This window comes from Pseudophryne corroboree, chromosome 4, assembly GCF_028390025.1.
Source record: "Pseudophryne corroboree isolate aPseCor3 chromosome 4, aPseCor3.hap2, whole genome shotgun sequence".
NCBI classification, from domain to species: Eukaryota; Metazoa; Chordata; class Amphibia; order Anura; family Myobatrachidae; genus Pseudophryne; species Pseudophryne corroboree.
In genome coordinates, this window is record NC_086447.1 from 694,182,432 (window position 1) to 694,195,817 (window position 13,386).

Genomic DNA, 13,386 nt, shown 5'->3' on the forward strand with positions numbered 1-13,386 from the left:
ACTCTTAAAGTGCCAGTGGCTCCTAGTGGACCTGCCTATACCCCATGGTACTAATGTGGACCCCAGCATCCTCTACGGACTATGAGAAAAGGATTTACCGGTAGGTAATTAAAATCCTATTATATATATATATATATATATATATACAAAAAATATGTGTGCGTATCTACTGTGTATATATATATATATATATATATATATATTAGAGGAATTGGTGAATACAAGCGCCCAAGAGTGTAATTTGTATAACAGGGTGAATGAAGGTATTTAAGGAAACCGGTTTAGGCAACTTATCTGATAACCAGAGAAGCTTAATTCAAGCGGTACTTCTTTGTCGCTGAATACATGTGGATAAAGCAAAGAAGAACAAACATAGGCCCTCATTCCGAGTTGTTCGCTAAGTTTTTCGTTCGCACAACCTATCAGTAAAGTTGCGTTAATGTAGTAAATTTGCGAACATCCGCCCCCAACGTATTTTTGCTCATTCGCACGCATTATTACACAAAGTGGGCGTACGGCAAATGACATCGCAGCAATGCGAAATCCTCGCAGCAATGCGAACCCATCGCATTAACACATACTTCTTCGTAAAAATACTAAGTTGTAGTAGATTTACACATTTTTCAGTTAAAGTGCTCACTTTTGCTGAGAAACGCAGCACAATTTGTTTTTATACTATTAAGTGGACTAACACCTTCCAATTAAAAGTCCACAAGCCCTCCTCAATAACAAATCCAATTAGTGAATGATTTGAAATGTTCATGATCAATTAAGTATTTGTTTAAATACCTGAAGTGCACTTTGTAGCCATAAAAGAGCCTCCTTTTATTTACATGTTTAATATAAATATAGATGTTTGCAATGTGCTTGGTCTAATGTGTTTTCTGAATTTATTAAAGTAGAGTTTTTGTATGTGAATGAAGGTGTTTGCATGTTTATTTAGCCAATAACATGTTTTATTTGTTGTTTTAAAATAACTTACGTTAGATGTTTGAAATGTTTAAGGTAAAAAATGTTTGTTCTGCAATCTGCTGTTCCTTTATTGCATTAATAAATAATAAAGAGCCGCTGAAGTATTTAAATTTAGTAGTTTATTTTTTTTTTTACTGTAATAATGATAATATCCTTTTTTTTTTTTTTTTTTTAAAAATCACAAAATTAACAAAATTTTTCAATTGCGTCCACAAGACCCAACAAGGCCTGGAGATGGAGCCTCATGTTGGAAACAATCTCCTGCAACGATGTGGGATCTCCAACGGCAACATCTGAAATTAAGAGATAACATAAACATTACTAACTTACTCACATTGCTTATTATCCAAGCAAGGCACAAAGCACACTTTAATGCAGGCAGGTCCAAACTGCATCCCTCAAGCTTGTGTGAAACTACATATACCAGCATGCGTTGACTCAGTTTTGGGGCCAGGGAATGCCAAACCTGTGTCAGGGCATGCTGGGATGTGTAGTTTCTCAACAGTTGCAGTTGCGCAGTTTGGACAGGCCTGCTTAATGGCAAAGTTGATACATCATGGCTGTTTTATGGTACAATCATTAGCCGAAAAACACACAAGCCTGCTCAGGCTTTTTTTGTTACTTATTACAGTTTTCTTGACCATGGGGTACATTTACTACTATGTGAGTTCATTTTAAGATGTAGCGTCGCCCATAGCAAACAAGCCAAAATAAGATTATTATCTTGTAGAAGTGGTTCCACAATTGTAAAGATTAATTGTATTGGTTGTTATGGGCGACATCCCATGTTAAAGATAACTTCCATCTTCGTCACTGTTACACCATGTTGGCATTCATTCTCATCTTTATTTTTTTATTTTTTTTAAGGGGTTTGGTCCTGCCTCATCACACTGCATATCAACATCTTCAGAAGGCCAACATATCATAGCATTCCCACACTCCCTGAAAGCTGCCCTTACTAAATAAGTGCAAACAGGTTTGACTTGAACAATTAGTCATTTTGTGAATGTAACTTTCACACCACAAATCAGTGTGTCATTAGGCTGCATAACAAAGTGAAGCATGTGATTTGTAAGTGCAAATATTAAGACTACACAGGCACAAGTGTCAAAGACCAACAACATACTAAACTCCACTCAGGTCTAACTGTTTAGCAGAAAATCTAACACATATAAACCCTGTTGTCCTGGCAACCCTGGCTACCTAATGAGTGTCAACCTAGAGTGGACACACAAAACATTGCACACATACACACTGTACATATAATGACACTCACAAATATGTAAAGGCAACATGTACACCATGAAGAAAAACACAAATATTTGTCCTTGGCCCAAGAATTCAAACAGTACAACACTGCATGTTTTGTCATTGTAAGTGTAAGTGGGTAATAATTTGTAAAAATTTAAAAAAAACTTACTTTCCACGGCAACCTGAAGACTCCCTGAACGGTCTTCAGGGGCTTCCTCTGCCCATTCACTGGGTGGGGATGTTGGCTGGATGGGGGAAGGCGGCTGGATGGGGGAAGGAGGAGGGATTGGGGAAGGAGGAGGGATTGGGGAAGGAGGCTGGATGGGGGAAGGAGGCTGGATTTGGACTGCAATTTCAGAGGGGGGGTCTGATTGAGAGGGCGAGGGGGGCGGAGAGAAAGTTAATGCAATAGAGGGTGAGGGGGGTTGAGATGGTGATGTAGAAGTTGAAGGAGAAGGGGTATGGGAAGGAGGAGAAGGGGTCCCAGAAAGAGATGGAGAGGTGTGGTGAGAAGGGGAGTGGAAAGTGGAGTGGGCCAGGGAAGCTGAGGGGGACTGGGAAGCTGATGGGGACTGGGAAGATGAGGGGGACTGGGAAGATGAGGGGGACTGGGAAGCTGAGGGGGACTGGGAAGCTGAGTGGGACTGGGAAGGGGAGGGGGACTGTGAAGGGGAGGGGGAGTGAGAAGGGGAGGGGGAGTGAGAAGGGGAGGGGGACTGGGAAGGGGAAGGGGGCGGAGAGTTGTGCCGTTGTTGTTGTCCTATAATGATATTATTGACAACATTTAGTTTACATGAGAAATTACATAGTAAACACTTTGAATTATCAATGTTCTGTTCCATGTAAAATTCAGTGTTTATAAAAATAGAAAAGCAAACATGTTAAGATCCTCTTCATGTTGGCCACAGCAAACAAAATGAGTCCAAACTTTTACTTTGAAGCTCATTCCTTCATCTAGTCCATTGAGTCATAGTGATTGGTCTAGGCAACATCACCAGATCACTATTCAAGGCACCTTATTATATAGCCAGCACTGATCAAGTATTTGTGTACAGTTTCCTGGCTGGTTCTTATTTCTTGAAAACATGCACTTGTTTGGTGACAGTTTGCTACAGTCAGTACTGTTTGCCCTAACCACACACACTGTCCTATTTTCCAAAAAAGGACACTCAAGGTTGCAATTAGCCTACCACTTAGTGTAAATTGTGGGTAATTCCAAGGGGATTACAGCAGGAATATAGTTTGCAATTGGCCAGAACCATGTGCACTGCAGGGGAGGCAGATATAACATGTGCAGAGAGAGTTAGATTTGGGTGGCTTATTTTATTCTGTGCTGGGTAAATACAGGCTGCTTTATTTTAACACTGCAAATTATTTTGCAGATTGAACACACCCCACCCAAATCTTACTCTCTCTGCACATGTTACATATGCTTCCCCTGCAGTGCACATGGTTTAGCCCAATTGTTCACTAAATTCCTGCTGCAATCAACTTGGAATTTCCCCCATTAGCACAATTTATGCTAATAATCTTATGTAATGTAACTTACTTCGTGTATGCATAGTTCGGATTTGCTGGCGGATCTCCGCCAACAGATCGGGAGTCCTCCTGCGGAGATCACTCCACCTCCTCTCAAGTTGTATGATTGTCCGCCTGCTGCGGACGCGAGTCCGCAGCAGGCGGCGGACCTCCGCGTAGGCCTCGCGCTTCACCCGATTGGGGATGAAGCGCCCAACGCGGCCTACGCGGCGGTCCATCACCGCAACCAGCACGCGGAGCTCCCGCCTGGTGAACGGTGCTGCACGCATCATGGCAATGGCGTTTTCCTTATTTGGGCATATATTTATAGTGTCTGTTAGCATGTGATTGGTCCAAAATCTATGTTGTCATTTCTAATAACTTTATTAATCTTTGCAATGCTGTGAAGAGCAGAGTGTTATTTCGCACGAGCGGAAATACGCATTCGCAGAAGCAAATATTTATCATAAACAAAATTTAAATAAAAACACAGACACAGAGACACAGTTTATTTAAAATTACTATACATATCTGTGTACTCACCACAGTTCGTGTGATCATTCAGCTGGACAGTCACAAAGTGGGAAACATTGAGTATCATTTGTTTGTGTGTTTGTTTACATAATCAGGATTTGAGGATATAAAACAAATAAGGACACTATTTAGCAACATTACATTATTTGGTTTTCTAACTAAACATTGTAAACTTAACGTGTTTGCGGAATTTGACGCCAACAAAAATTACCCATTCCAACACAACAAAAGCCTTACACAATCACTTTACAATATCATACAAAATGTCATCATTGTTAAAAAAACATAAGCATACTGTGTTTTAAAATTTATAAAACTAGAAAATATCAAAACACTATACCTGAAATATTCGGCAACAATCCTTGCCCTCACTTGGCTCCCCCTCCGTGTAACACTCCCCCCACCGAAATGTCGAACAACCCCTGGCTCCTCATCAGGCAATTCCTCTGCCTGAGGAAGCTCTACACTACTCCTTACCGCGATATTATGTAGTATTGCGCACAGGACCACTATTTTACTTGCCATCTCCGGCGAATACATGATGTCGCCACCAGTGCGGTGGAGCACACGAAACCGCCCTTTAAGGACACCAATTGTGCGCTCCACCAGCTGCCTAGTGGCAGTAAGCGCGGAGTTAAATGCCATCTGTGGTCCTGGCCTGGGATTACGGTAAGGAGTCATGAGCCAGGGGGTGCAAGGATATCCACGGTCTCCTGTTGGAAGAGAAGGCAAAATTTTGTAATATTAAATTTGTCAAGTTACTGTTTTTAGTAACAAATATTTGAACAACAACTCACCCAATAACCACATGTCTGCTCGTTGACTTGATCTTAATCTCTGCCATATCCCTGATTGTCTAATGACATATGCATCATGTGAACTTCCAGTAAATTTTGCATTCAGGGAAAGGATCTGGAGGGATGGCCCACAAACAACCATTACATTCAGAGAATGAAACAGTTTCCTGTTTCTATAAATTTCTTCATTATGTCTTGGTGGCTGAATAGCAACATGTGTGCCATCCACAACCCCAATAACATGTGGGAAGCGACTACCACCTTCCTCAAATTGCCGCTTCACCACATCTAGGGCACCAACATCCAAAGGCATATCAATGAATTGCTTCACCCGCTTTAGGAAAGCCTGGCAGACACGCCGCAGGACCTTACTGAACTGGCCCTGCGACATGCCAACCAGGTCTCCCACAACATGCTGATATGAGGCTGTAGCCAAAAAATGTAACACTGCAAGGAATTGTGTCAATGGTGGTATTGCTGTAGGATACCGAATTTCAGACTCCAGATCACTCTCTATTATGGAGAGAGTGTCTAGGATTAGATGTGGTGGCAGCCTGTATCTACGCACCACCACATCATCTGGCATACCAAAAAGTAGGACACGGGTTCGGAAAATTGGTGGCCTAGCACGCCTCCGTTGCCTTGGTTGATGAGGAGCCGGCTGTGGTTGTGGGGCTGGCGGTTGGGGTGGGAGTGCTGGCGTGGGTTGGGGAGGTAGGGCTTCTGCAGCAATAAATATTGACATAACACACTTTTTTTAAAAAGAAAAAAAACGAGGTGAAAAATACAAAAACAACTTCTAAAAAATATTCAAACAATAAATGTTGTAAAAAATGTTGTGGAAACTTACTGCAGGAGCGTACATTTTTTCTGTGTGGAATTCATGGCCAAAATGTGAAATTAATAAAAAGAAAAATTTTAAAAATATGTTATTTTTACAAATAAAAAAAAAAAAAAAAACCATTTCTGAGCATCAAATACATCACAAACACCAATTAAAAAAACAAACAAAAATAAATAAAACATTTAGTAGCTAGTCCAGGAAACACAAACACTACTTTGCAGATCAATCCTGGGAAACAAAAATTCTATTTTAGACAAAATGGAAAACAAACAGAATCACCACACTTTTAAGAAACACAAACAGCAAACCAAAACACAGGCCAAGGGCACTTACCTGCTCCAAAAAAAAGAAAGACTTGGTGTTCAGTAGCACACCCAGAAAATAAATGAAACCAGGGATATTTCTCCCAAAAGCAAACACCTACAAGAGAACACAAATGACAGTCAAAACAAAGAAGCACAGGTTTATTTTCACAAATGGACTAGCAAAATAGTTATTTTTAAAAAATATTTAAAACCGAAAAAATTAAAATAAAAATTTTGACAAAACTCCAAAAAAACAACAACCAAGAATACTCACAAACGAAAAAACGCATAACAAATGCAACACTGTCTAGATTCAAAACGCAAACAAAATGACAAAGGTATGCTAGACAATTACTCACTCTGCAAATTCCACAAGCACCTTCACGCACAAGCCAACAAACAACTGAAACTCCAAACTACCTACACTCACAGCGTGCAAAGTAGGCCCTTAAATAAGCAGTGCAATCATTAACCAGAATAACAGTGTACAGCTGTGTGAGTTAACGATTCGCACGTAGGTATATAAGCACACACCTGGCCGTACACACTTCATCACAAACATGGCTTCTCGTGAGCAAATCGCAGCAGAGATGGACCGCATTGCAGAGCAGGAGATGGCATTGCGCAAAAGACGCATAGATTGCCAACGCCGCATGCTGGAATACGCCTCTGCGGATGTTGAAGAGGCAGGACCTAGTACTCTGCAAATGTCTGCTTCTGAACCACAACAATTGACTGGGGATACTCTGCCACACACACAAAGTGACCAAACTGAGGGAGAATTGGCTTTAGCCACACAAACACAACAGACAGAAGCTGCTAGTGAGGAGGAAGATGGTGATGAACAACAAGAAACCTCACAGGCTACCTCCAGACGGAAGAAAAGACAGCCTGCATTCACTAAGAGGGAGTTGCGTGTCTTGGTCACGCAGGCCATGTCCAAAATCCATAGAGGGCCAAAAAACATGGGGGCTGCTTCAAAAGAACGAATCTGGAGAGACATCACAAAATCTGTGAATGAAGTTGGCTCTGTCGTCAGAACATCACAGGAAGTGAGACGACGGTAAGTGCATATTGACAGTCCTTTTTGTGTGCTAAGTTGACTAAAAAATGTAGTTACATGTGATGTTATGTCTAGCAAACACAAGCAGAACACGTGTCCTATATATTAGCTTAGACAAATAATAAGACTCTACTTTGTCCCTCTTTCACAATACATATGTAGGTGGGCCGACTTCAAATCCCGCCTGAAGGCAAAGAGGGCTGCGGAGTGGAATGCCTCAAGGGCTACAGGTGGAGGAGCACCTGTCGCTGTGGAGTATACTGACTTGGAGGAGATGGCGATGCCCTGTGTCAGTTATGAGGAGGGCCAAGGGGTGTCTCATATGGACACGGACCTGCCTGAGATCCTGACGGGACATGACTTGGAAGGTAAGTTTACACATTTAGTTGTCTGTAATTTTGACAGTATTTATAATAATAAACTAATTTTGTATCCTACTTTTTTCCCACACATTCTTCTATTTGCTTGCCACAAAACACAGCACAGGGGGGTGATCCGTTTGAGTCACAGGACGGTTATGTGGTTGAGGCTGAGGTGGAGGGACCTAGTGAGTCTGCCAGTGTGGGCCCACAAATCCCACCTCTGCAGGTTCCTACTGGCCCCCCCACCCAACCCTCTGCTATCCCGGAGATCCTGCTTGAAATCGCTAGGTATGGTGAGAGCCTAAATCGGTTTCAAGACGGGGTCATCCGGGAGGTAAGCCAGATAGCTGTCCGGCTCACTGAGCACCGAACCTGTGTTGAGCAAGGTGTTGCTCAACTCTGCCAAGGTCTGGCAGAGATCAGGCAGGGCCAAGAACAACTTGCCTCCTCATTCCAAACCCTTGCAAATAACATCTTGCAAGGGCTCCAGGCCATCGCTGTCTCCCTTGCCCACAGTGGCAGAGAGCCACCCACATCGGCTCCCTCCCCTGCCCCTGCCCAGGAAGAACAGCCCACTGGGCAGGCCCAACGAAGGTCGCTCCGCAGACCTTCCAAAGAAGAACAGCCTCAGGCGGGGAGAAAAAGAAGAAAATGATGTCTCTCCAGATGGGCAGCACCCATGTTTTTGATGTTGCCTCTCTGTATTTTTGGAGTTGGCTTGTGTGACCAGAATGGATAACTCCCTCTTAGTGAAATGTATTTTTTCTGTTTGGATGTATTGTAGCCTGTAAGTTTATGTGTATAAACACCAGAGCCATCTTCCTCTTACTAGTGTGCTATGTATTGTTGTGTTTGTGTGGTGGATCCTAATTCTTTCTCATTTGGTTGAAAATGTGTGTGTGGCAGGGTGTGTCATGTTTTATTTATGCTTTAAATATATACTTTTGCCAGAAGCAGACTTTTGCAGAGTACTGAGTTCTGCTATCTAATGATTGGCAGTGCCATCTGCTTGCTGCTTGGTCCATCTCTGCCTGTGCGACTCATGTGGAGCCATGTTTAAATGTTGTCCAAAAATTATATAGTAATAAAAAAATTATTACAAAGATTTGAGCAGTTTCTTCCAGGTAATGCAGTTCCAGAAAGATTAGGTCAGCATATAGACACTTGTAGACCAATCTGCTAATTCTCCTTAAAAATTGAAAAAAAAAAAAAAAAAAAAAGGTATGCTTTGCACCACACTTTAATGTCCATATTAAGTAAACAGACACGACGCTTTTTATAAATATCTAGGGTCAACAGGACATCATTTCAAACATTGTCAGATATTATAATCAAATATTATTGTGACTTTTAAGGCTAAATTAAAGTGTATGCTGCATTATGTTGGTGTTGGTTTATTTTTAAACAATTATGCAGATTTCAAACACTTTCACAAAAATTTTCATTTGCTTGTATTTGGGAGTCTTACACACATTAAAACAATTTTTAAAAGGCTTACACAACAATTTCCAAAAAAACAAAAACCCTTATTTGGCAGTGTGTGAGATTTCTATGTGAGTAGACTAAACATGTAATGTGTGTTCAGACAATTGCTGGTTGGTAACTTTCATCTGCTCATTAATTAACAAGTAATTGGACATCAGATGAATGTGATATCCAATTAACTGCTAATTACTGCATACACACTTGTACCAGTACTTCGCAAATGTAGAGTAACTGCAGACCTACTCTGCTGCTGCGTGAATGTTGCTACGGTTTCCTATGTTAGTTTTAACAGCGACAATGTTTATTTGCTAAAAACACGCCCATTGCGAGTTGCATACTCCCACACTGTACGCCCACTTTCACGCCCATGTCGGAGCATTGCGAAGTCGCGCCTCCGCAACGCCCACGCCACTCCTCGTTTTCGGTTGCCAGTTACGGCTTTTTTTTTTAAAAGTAATTTTGCACAGTTGTCGTACGTATGTACTCGCGCATGCGTAATCACGCATTTGCGCATGCGCAGATACTTACATTTCGTAAATTTGCGATGCGATGACTCTTAGCGAACAACTCGGAATGAGGGCCATAGTGTATACCGTTTAAAATTTCAAAGCATATCACTGCAAAAGTTCCATAGGCTCAATTAGGGAACCAGCATATTCCCAAAATGCAATCAATGTATAGCCTGAGCAGTGTATATATAAAAAATACAAATATTTAATACACAAAATGACATAAAAATATATAAAAATACATAAAAGTAAATGAATAGCTGTATATCATGCGTGCAGAATAAGAGAATATATCAAGCTTATTTGTCCATAAATACGGAACCCCCCCCCCCCTGAAAATCCTGCGTTTGCCCCTGTTCTGCTGCTGCCCACCGCACCGCTGCTGCTTGAGAGGAGGAGAGCGCAGCGTGCGCCTCTCCTACCCCTCAGTGTCTACATTCAATTTGGCGCTGGCCCGTGAGCCAATCAGAGCTCGCGGACCAACAGCCAAGGTTCCTGATTGGCTGCTGGACCGCAAGCTTTGATTGGCTCACGGATCGACGCCTAATTGAAGGTAGACACTCGCACCGCCGATTCCTCGACTGAGCGGCAGGAGAGTCGCACGCTGTGCTCTCCTCCCCTAACACACAGGACAACAGCAGCACGGCAAACAGCAGGGGAAGGGGGGGGGGGGCACTGTGTGGACATGTGTACCTGGCACTGGGGGCATATCTGGCACTGCGGGGACATGTGTATCTGGCACTGGGGGCATATCTGGCACTGGCGGCATCTCTGTATCTGGCACTGGGGACATATCTGGCACTGGGGGGCATTTCTGTATCTGGCACTGGGGGCATATCTGGCACTGTGGGGGCATTTCTGTATCTGGCACTGGGGGCATATCTGGCACTGTGGGGGTATTTCTGTATCTGGCACTGGGGGCATATCTGGCACTGTGGGGGCATTTCTCTATCTGGCACTGGGGGCATATCTGACACTGGGGGGGCATGTGTATCTGGCACTGGGGGCATATCTGGTACTGGGGGCAATGAGTATCTGGCACTGTGGGGCAATGTGTATCTGGCACTGTGAGGCAATGTATATCTGGCATTCTGGGGTCATTTGTGTATCTGGCACTGTGGGGCAATGTATATCTGGCATAGTGGGGCAATGTATATCTGGCACTATTGGGGTCATATGTGTATCTGCCACCCACCATGGGGGTAATTCCAAGTTGATTGCAGCAGGAAATTTTTTAGCAGTTGGGCAAAACCATGTGCACTGTGGTGTGTTCAAACTGAAATCTAAATTGCAGTGTAAAAATAAAGCAGCCAGTATTTACCCTGCACAGAAACAAAATAACCCACCCAAATCTAACTCTCTCTGCAAATGTTATATCTGCCCCCCCTGCAGTGCACATGGTTTTGCCCAATTGCTAACAAAATTGCTGCTGCGATCAACTCAGAATTACCCCCCATATGTGTATCACGCCCCCATTTTCATTGGCCACACCCCATGTGTCATTTGGTCACACCCATTTTTGGCGCACTTGCATTCGACGCGCGCACACAGCACCTGTAAGACATTTTTTCTACTTGCACCACTGCTTAGAACGCACAGTTCTTTGCTGTGCTTTTGCCAGCGAAACTCCTATCCATGTCGTAAATGGCATATTGGCAAGTTTACGTTTCTCCTCAGACCATTTAAATTTATTTTTTAGGGTCTTTTTACTGAACTTGGCTTTTTGGATTTTACATGCCTTCTACTATCACATTGGGCATCGGCCTTGGCAGATGACGTTGATGGCATTTCATTGTCTATGTCAGGGTTTCTCAAACTCGGTCCTCAGGACCCCACACAGTGCATGTTTTGTAGGTAACCCAGCAAGTGCACAGGTGTATTAATTACTCACTGACCCATTTTAAAAGGTCCACAGGTGGAGCTAATTATTTCACTTGTGATTCTGTGAGGAAACCTGCAAAACATGCACTGTGTTGGGTCCTGAGGACCGAGTTTGAGAACCTGTGGTCTATGTCATGACTAGTGGCAGCAGCTTCAGCGCTAGGAGGAAGTGGTTCTTGATCTTTCCCTATTTTATCCTCCAGAATTTTTGTTCTCCCTTATTTCTGTTACGTCCTAGAGGATGCTAGGGTCCACATTAGTACCATGGGGTATAGACGGGACCACTAGGAGCCACTGGCACTTTAAGAGTTTAATAGTGTGGGCTGGCTCCTCCCTCTATGCCCCTCCTACCAGACTCAGTTTAGAAAATGTGCCCGGAGGAGCCGGTCCCACAGCTAGGGGAGCTACATAAGAGTTTTTCTGGTTTTATTGTTTTTCTTAGGGTTAGGCACCGGGAGGCTGCTGGCAACAGCCTCCCTGCTTCGTGGGACTTAGGGGGGTAGAAGTGTCCAACCCTGAGAGGTTAATGGCCACTATCTCCGCTGACAGCACACTGAGCGCCTGAGGTTGATGATCGTTAGCCGCCCGAGGCGACCGCTCACTCCCGGAGCATGCTGCCACCCCCTAACAGAGCCAGAAGATTCTGGTGGCGAGTGAGTCACCGGCGACCCGACAAGCGGATAGCCAGTGTGAATGGCAGCAACAGGGTAGGAGCGCAGTAGTAACTGCACTCCGGAGAGCTCAGCGGTACACAGTGCGGCGCTATGAGGGGCGCCCTGAGCCAGCGCGTATACCCTACACTGGTCACTCAAGGCTGTCAGAGACCTCGGTAACGCTGCTAGCCCATACCTTAGGACAGTATAAAGAATTGAAAGTGGGAAGATGCGCCATGTTCAAGGGGTGGAGCTTCTCCTCAGAGCGGACCCGGCGGCTTCCAGCACCATTTTCTTCCTGCAGATACACTACAACGATGCTGACAGGGAGTGCTGTCCCTCCACACAACTTCAGCTATCCTGTGTGGTACCAGGAGGTTGTAAAAGGGGGGGAGGCGGTAAATTACTGTGTAGTCTTTTTAAGGGTACACAGTCAGCGCCAGGTTTTGGAACGCTGTTTGTGTGCTGGTTCCAAACTCTGTGTTTCTCTGAAGGAACTTGGGGGGAAAACTGTGTCTGACATTTTCCTGTGTGTGGGGGGGTGTATGTTCTCTCACACAGCCATGTCCAGGGACTCTGTGTCTTATGCTGCAGAGGAGGTTCCTTCTCCAGAGGAATCCATTCCATGTACCCAGGAATGTAATGTCTTGTCTCAGGCTTCTATATCTGAGCCAGAATGTCTGGCTTCAATTAAGGGAATGATCTCTCAGTTTCTACTAGGGTGGCTCATACTGAGACTGAAACTCAGGTTTTAAAGAATTCTATGGCAGTTTGGTCAGGTTCTGTTCTTATTCCTTCTAAATCCCCTAGCATATATATATTCATTTAGTTCCGGTCATGTGACCACGCCCCACTCCATGTACACTAAGTGGCTCTCCAATCTAAGGTCACGTGGGGAACGTCGGGCCGGCACGTGGATGTGGGCCGGGGGTGGGTCCGTCTCCTCTGTTTATGTCCGCGGCTCCATTACCATGGTGCGGCGTTCGGGTGTCGATCACGTGCTTGGTCACGTGGGTCGGCGCTACGGGAGGCGCATCATGGGGCGTGGCTGCGGGTGTGGATGGGTGAAGTGCGGATCAGTCCCGAGGCATCGTCCATGCACCGGTCACATGCGATTGCGTCATGTAGTTTGGGTGGTCAGATGACCCTAATGCACTGATTCCGGTCACGTGACAATTCTTGGTCACATGACCGGACTAAATGAATTTAAAG

General features: G+C 44.1%; 2 protein-coding genes across 2 annotated transcripts in view; one reads left to right on the forward strand and one right to left on the reverse strand.

The window, feature by feature from the left end:
• LOC134911704 (opsin-5-like) overlaps window positions 1-13,386 on the forward strand; it is a 113,383-nt gene that overhangs the window by 50,682 nt on the left and 49,315 nt on the right. The window lies entirely within an intron of this gene.
• Window positions 2,594-5,939, reverse strand: LOC134911701 (putative nuclease HARBI1). Its single transcript, XM_063919777.1, has 5 exons — window positions 5,923-5,939; window positions 5,073-5,823; window positions 4,616-4,988; window positions 4,285-4,306; window positions 2,594-2,983 (listed from the first exon to the last, which is right to left on the reverse strand). The coding sequence occupies exons 1-4, from the start codon at window positions 5,935-5,937 to the stop codon at window positions 4,303-4,305; spliced, it is 1,143 nt and encodes a 380-aa protein (XP_063775847.1). The 5' UTR covers window positions 5,938-5,939; the 3' UTR covers window positions 2,594-2,983; window positions 4,285-4,302.

Coding starts and splice junctions, on each gene's coding strand:
- LOC134911701 (XM_063919777.1), bottom strand. Junction 4,989..5,072: donor AGCAGACATGTGGTTATTGG/GTGAGTTGTTGT, acceptor CTCTTCCAACAG/GAGACCGTGGATATCCTTGC.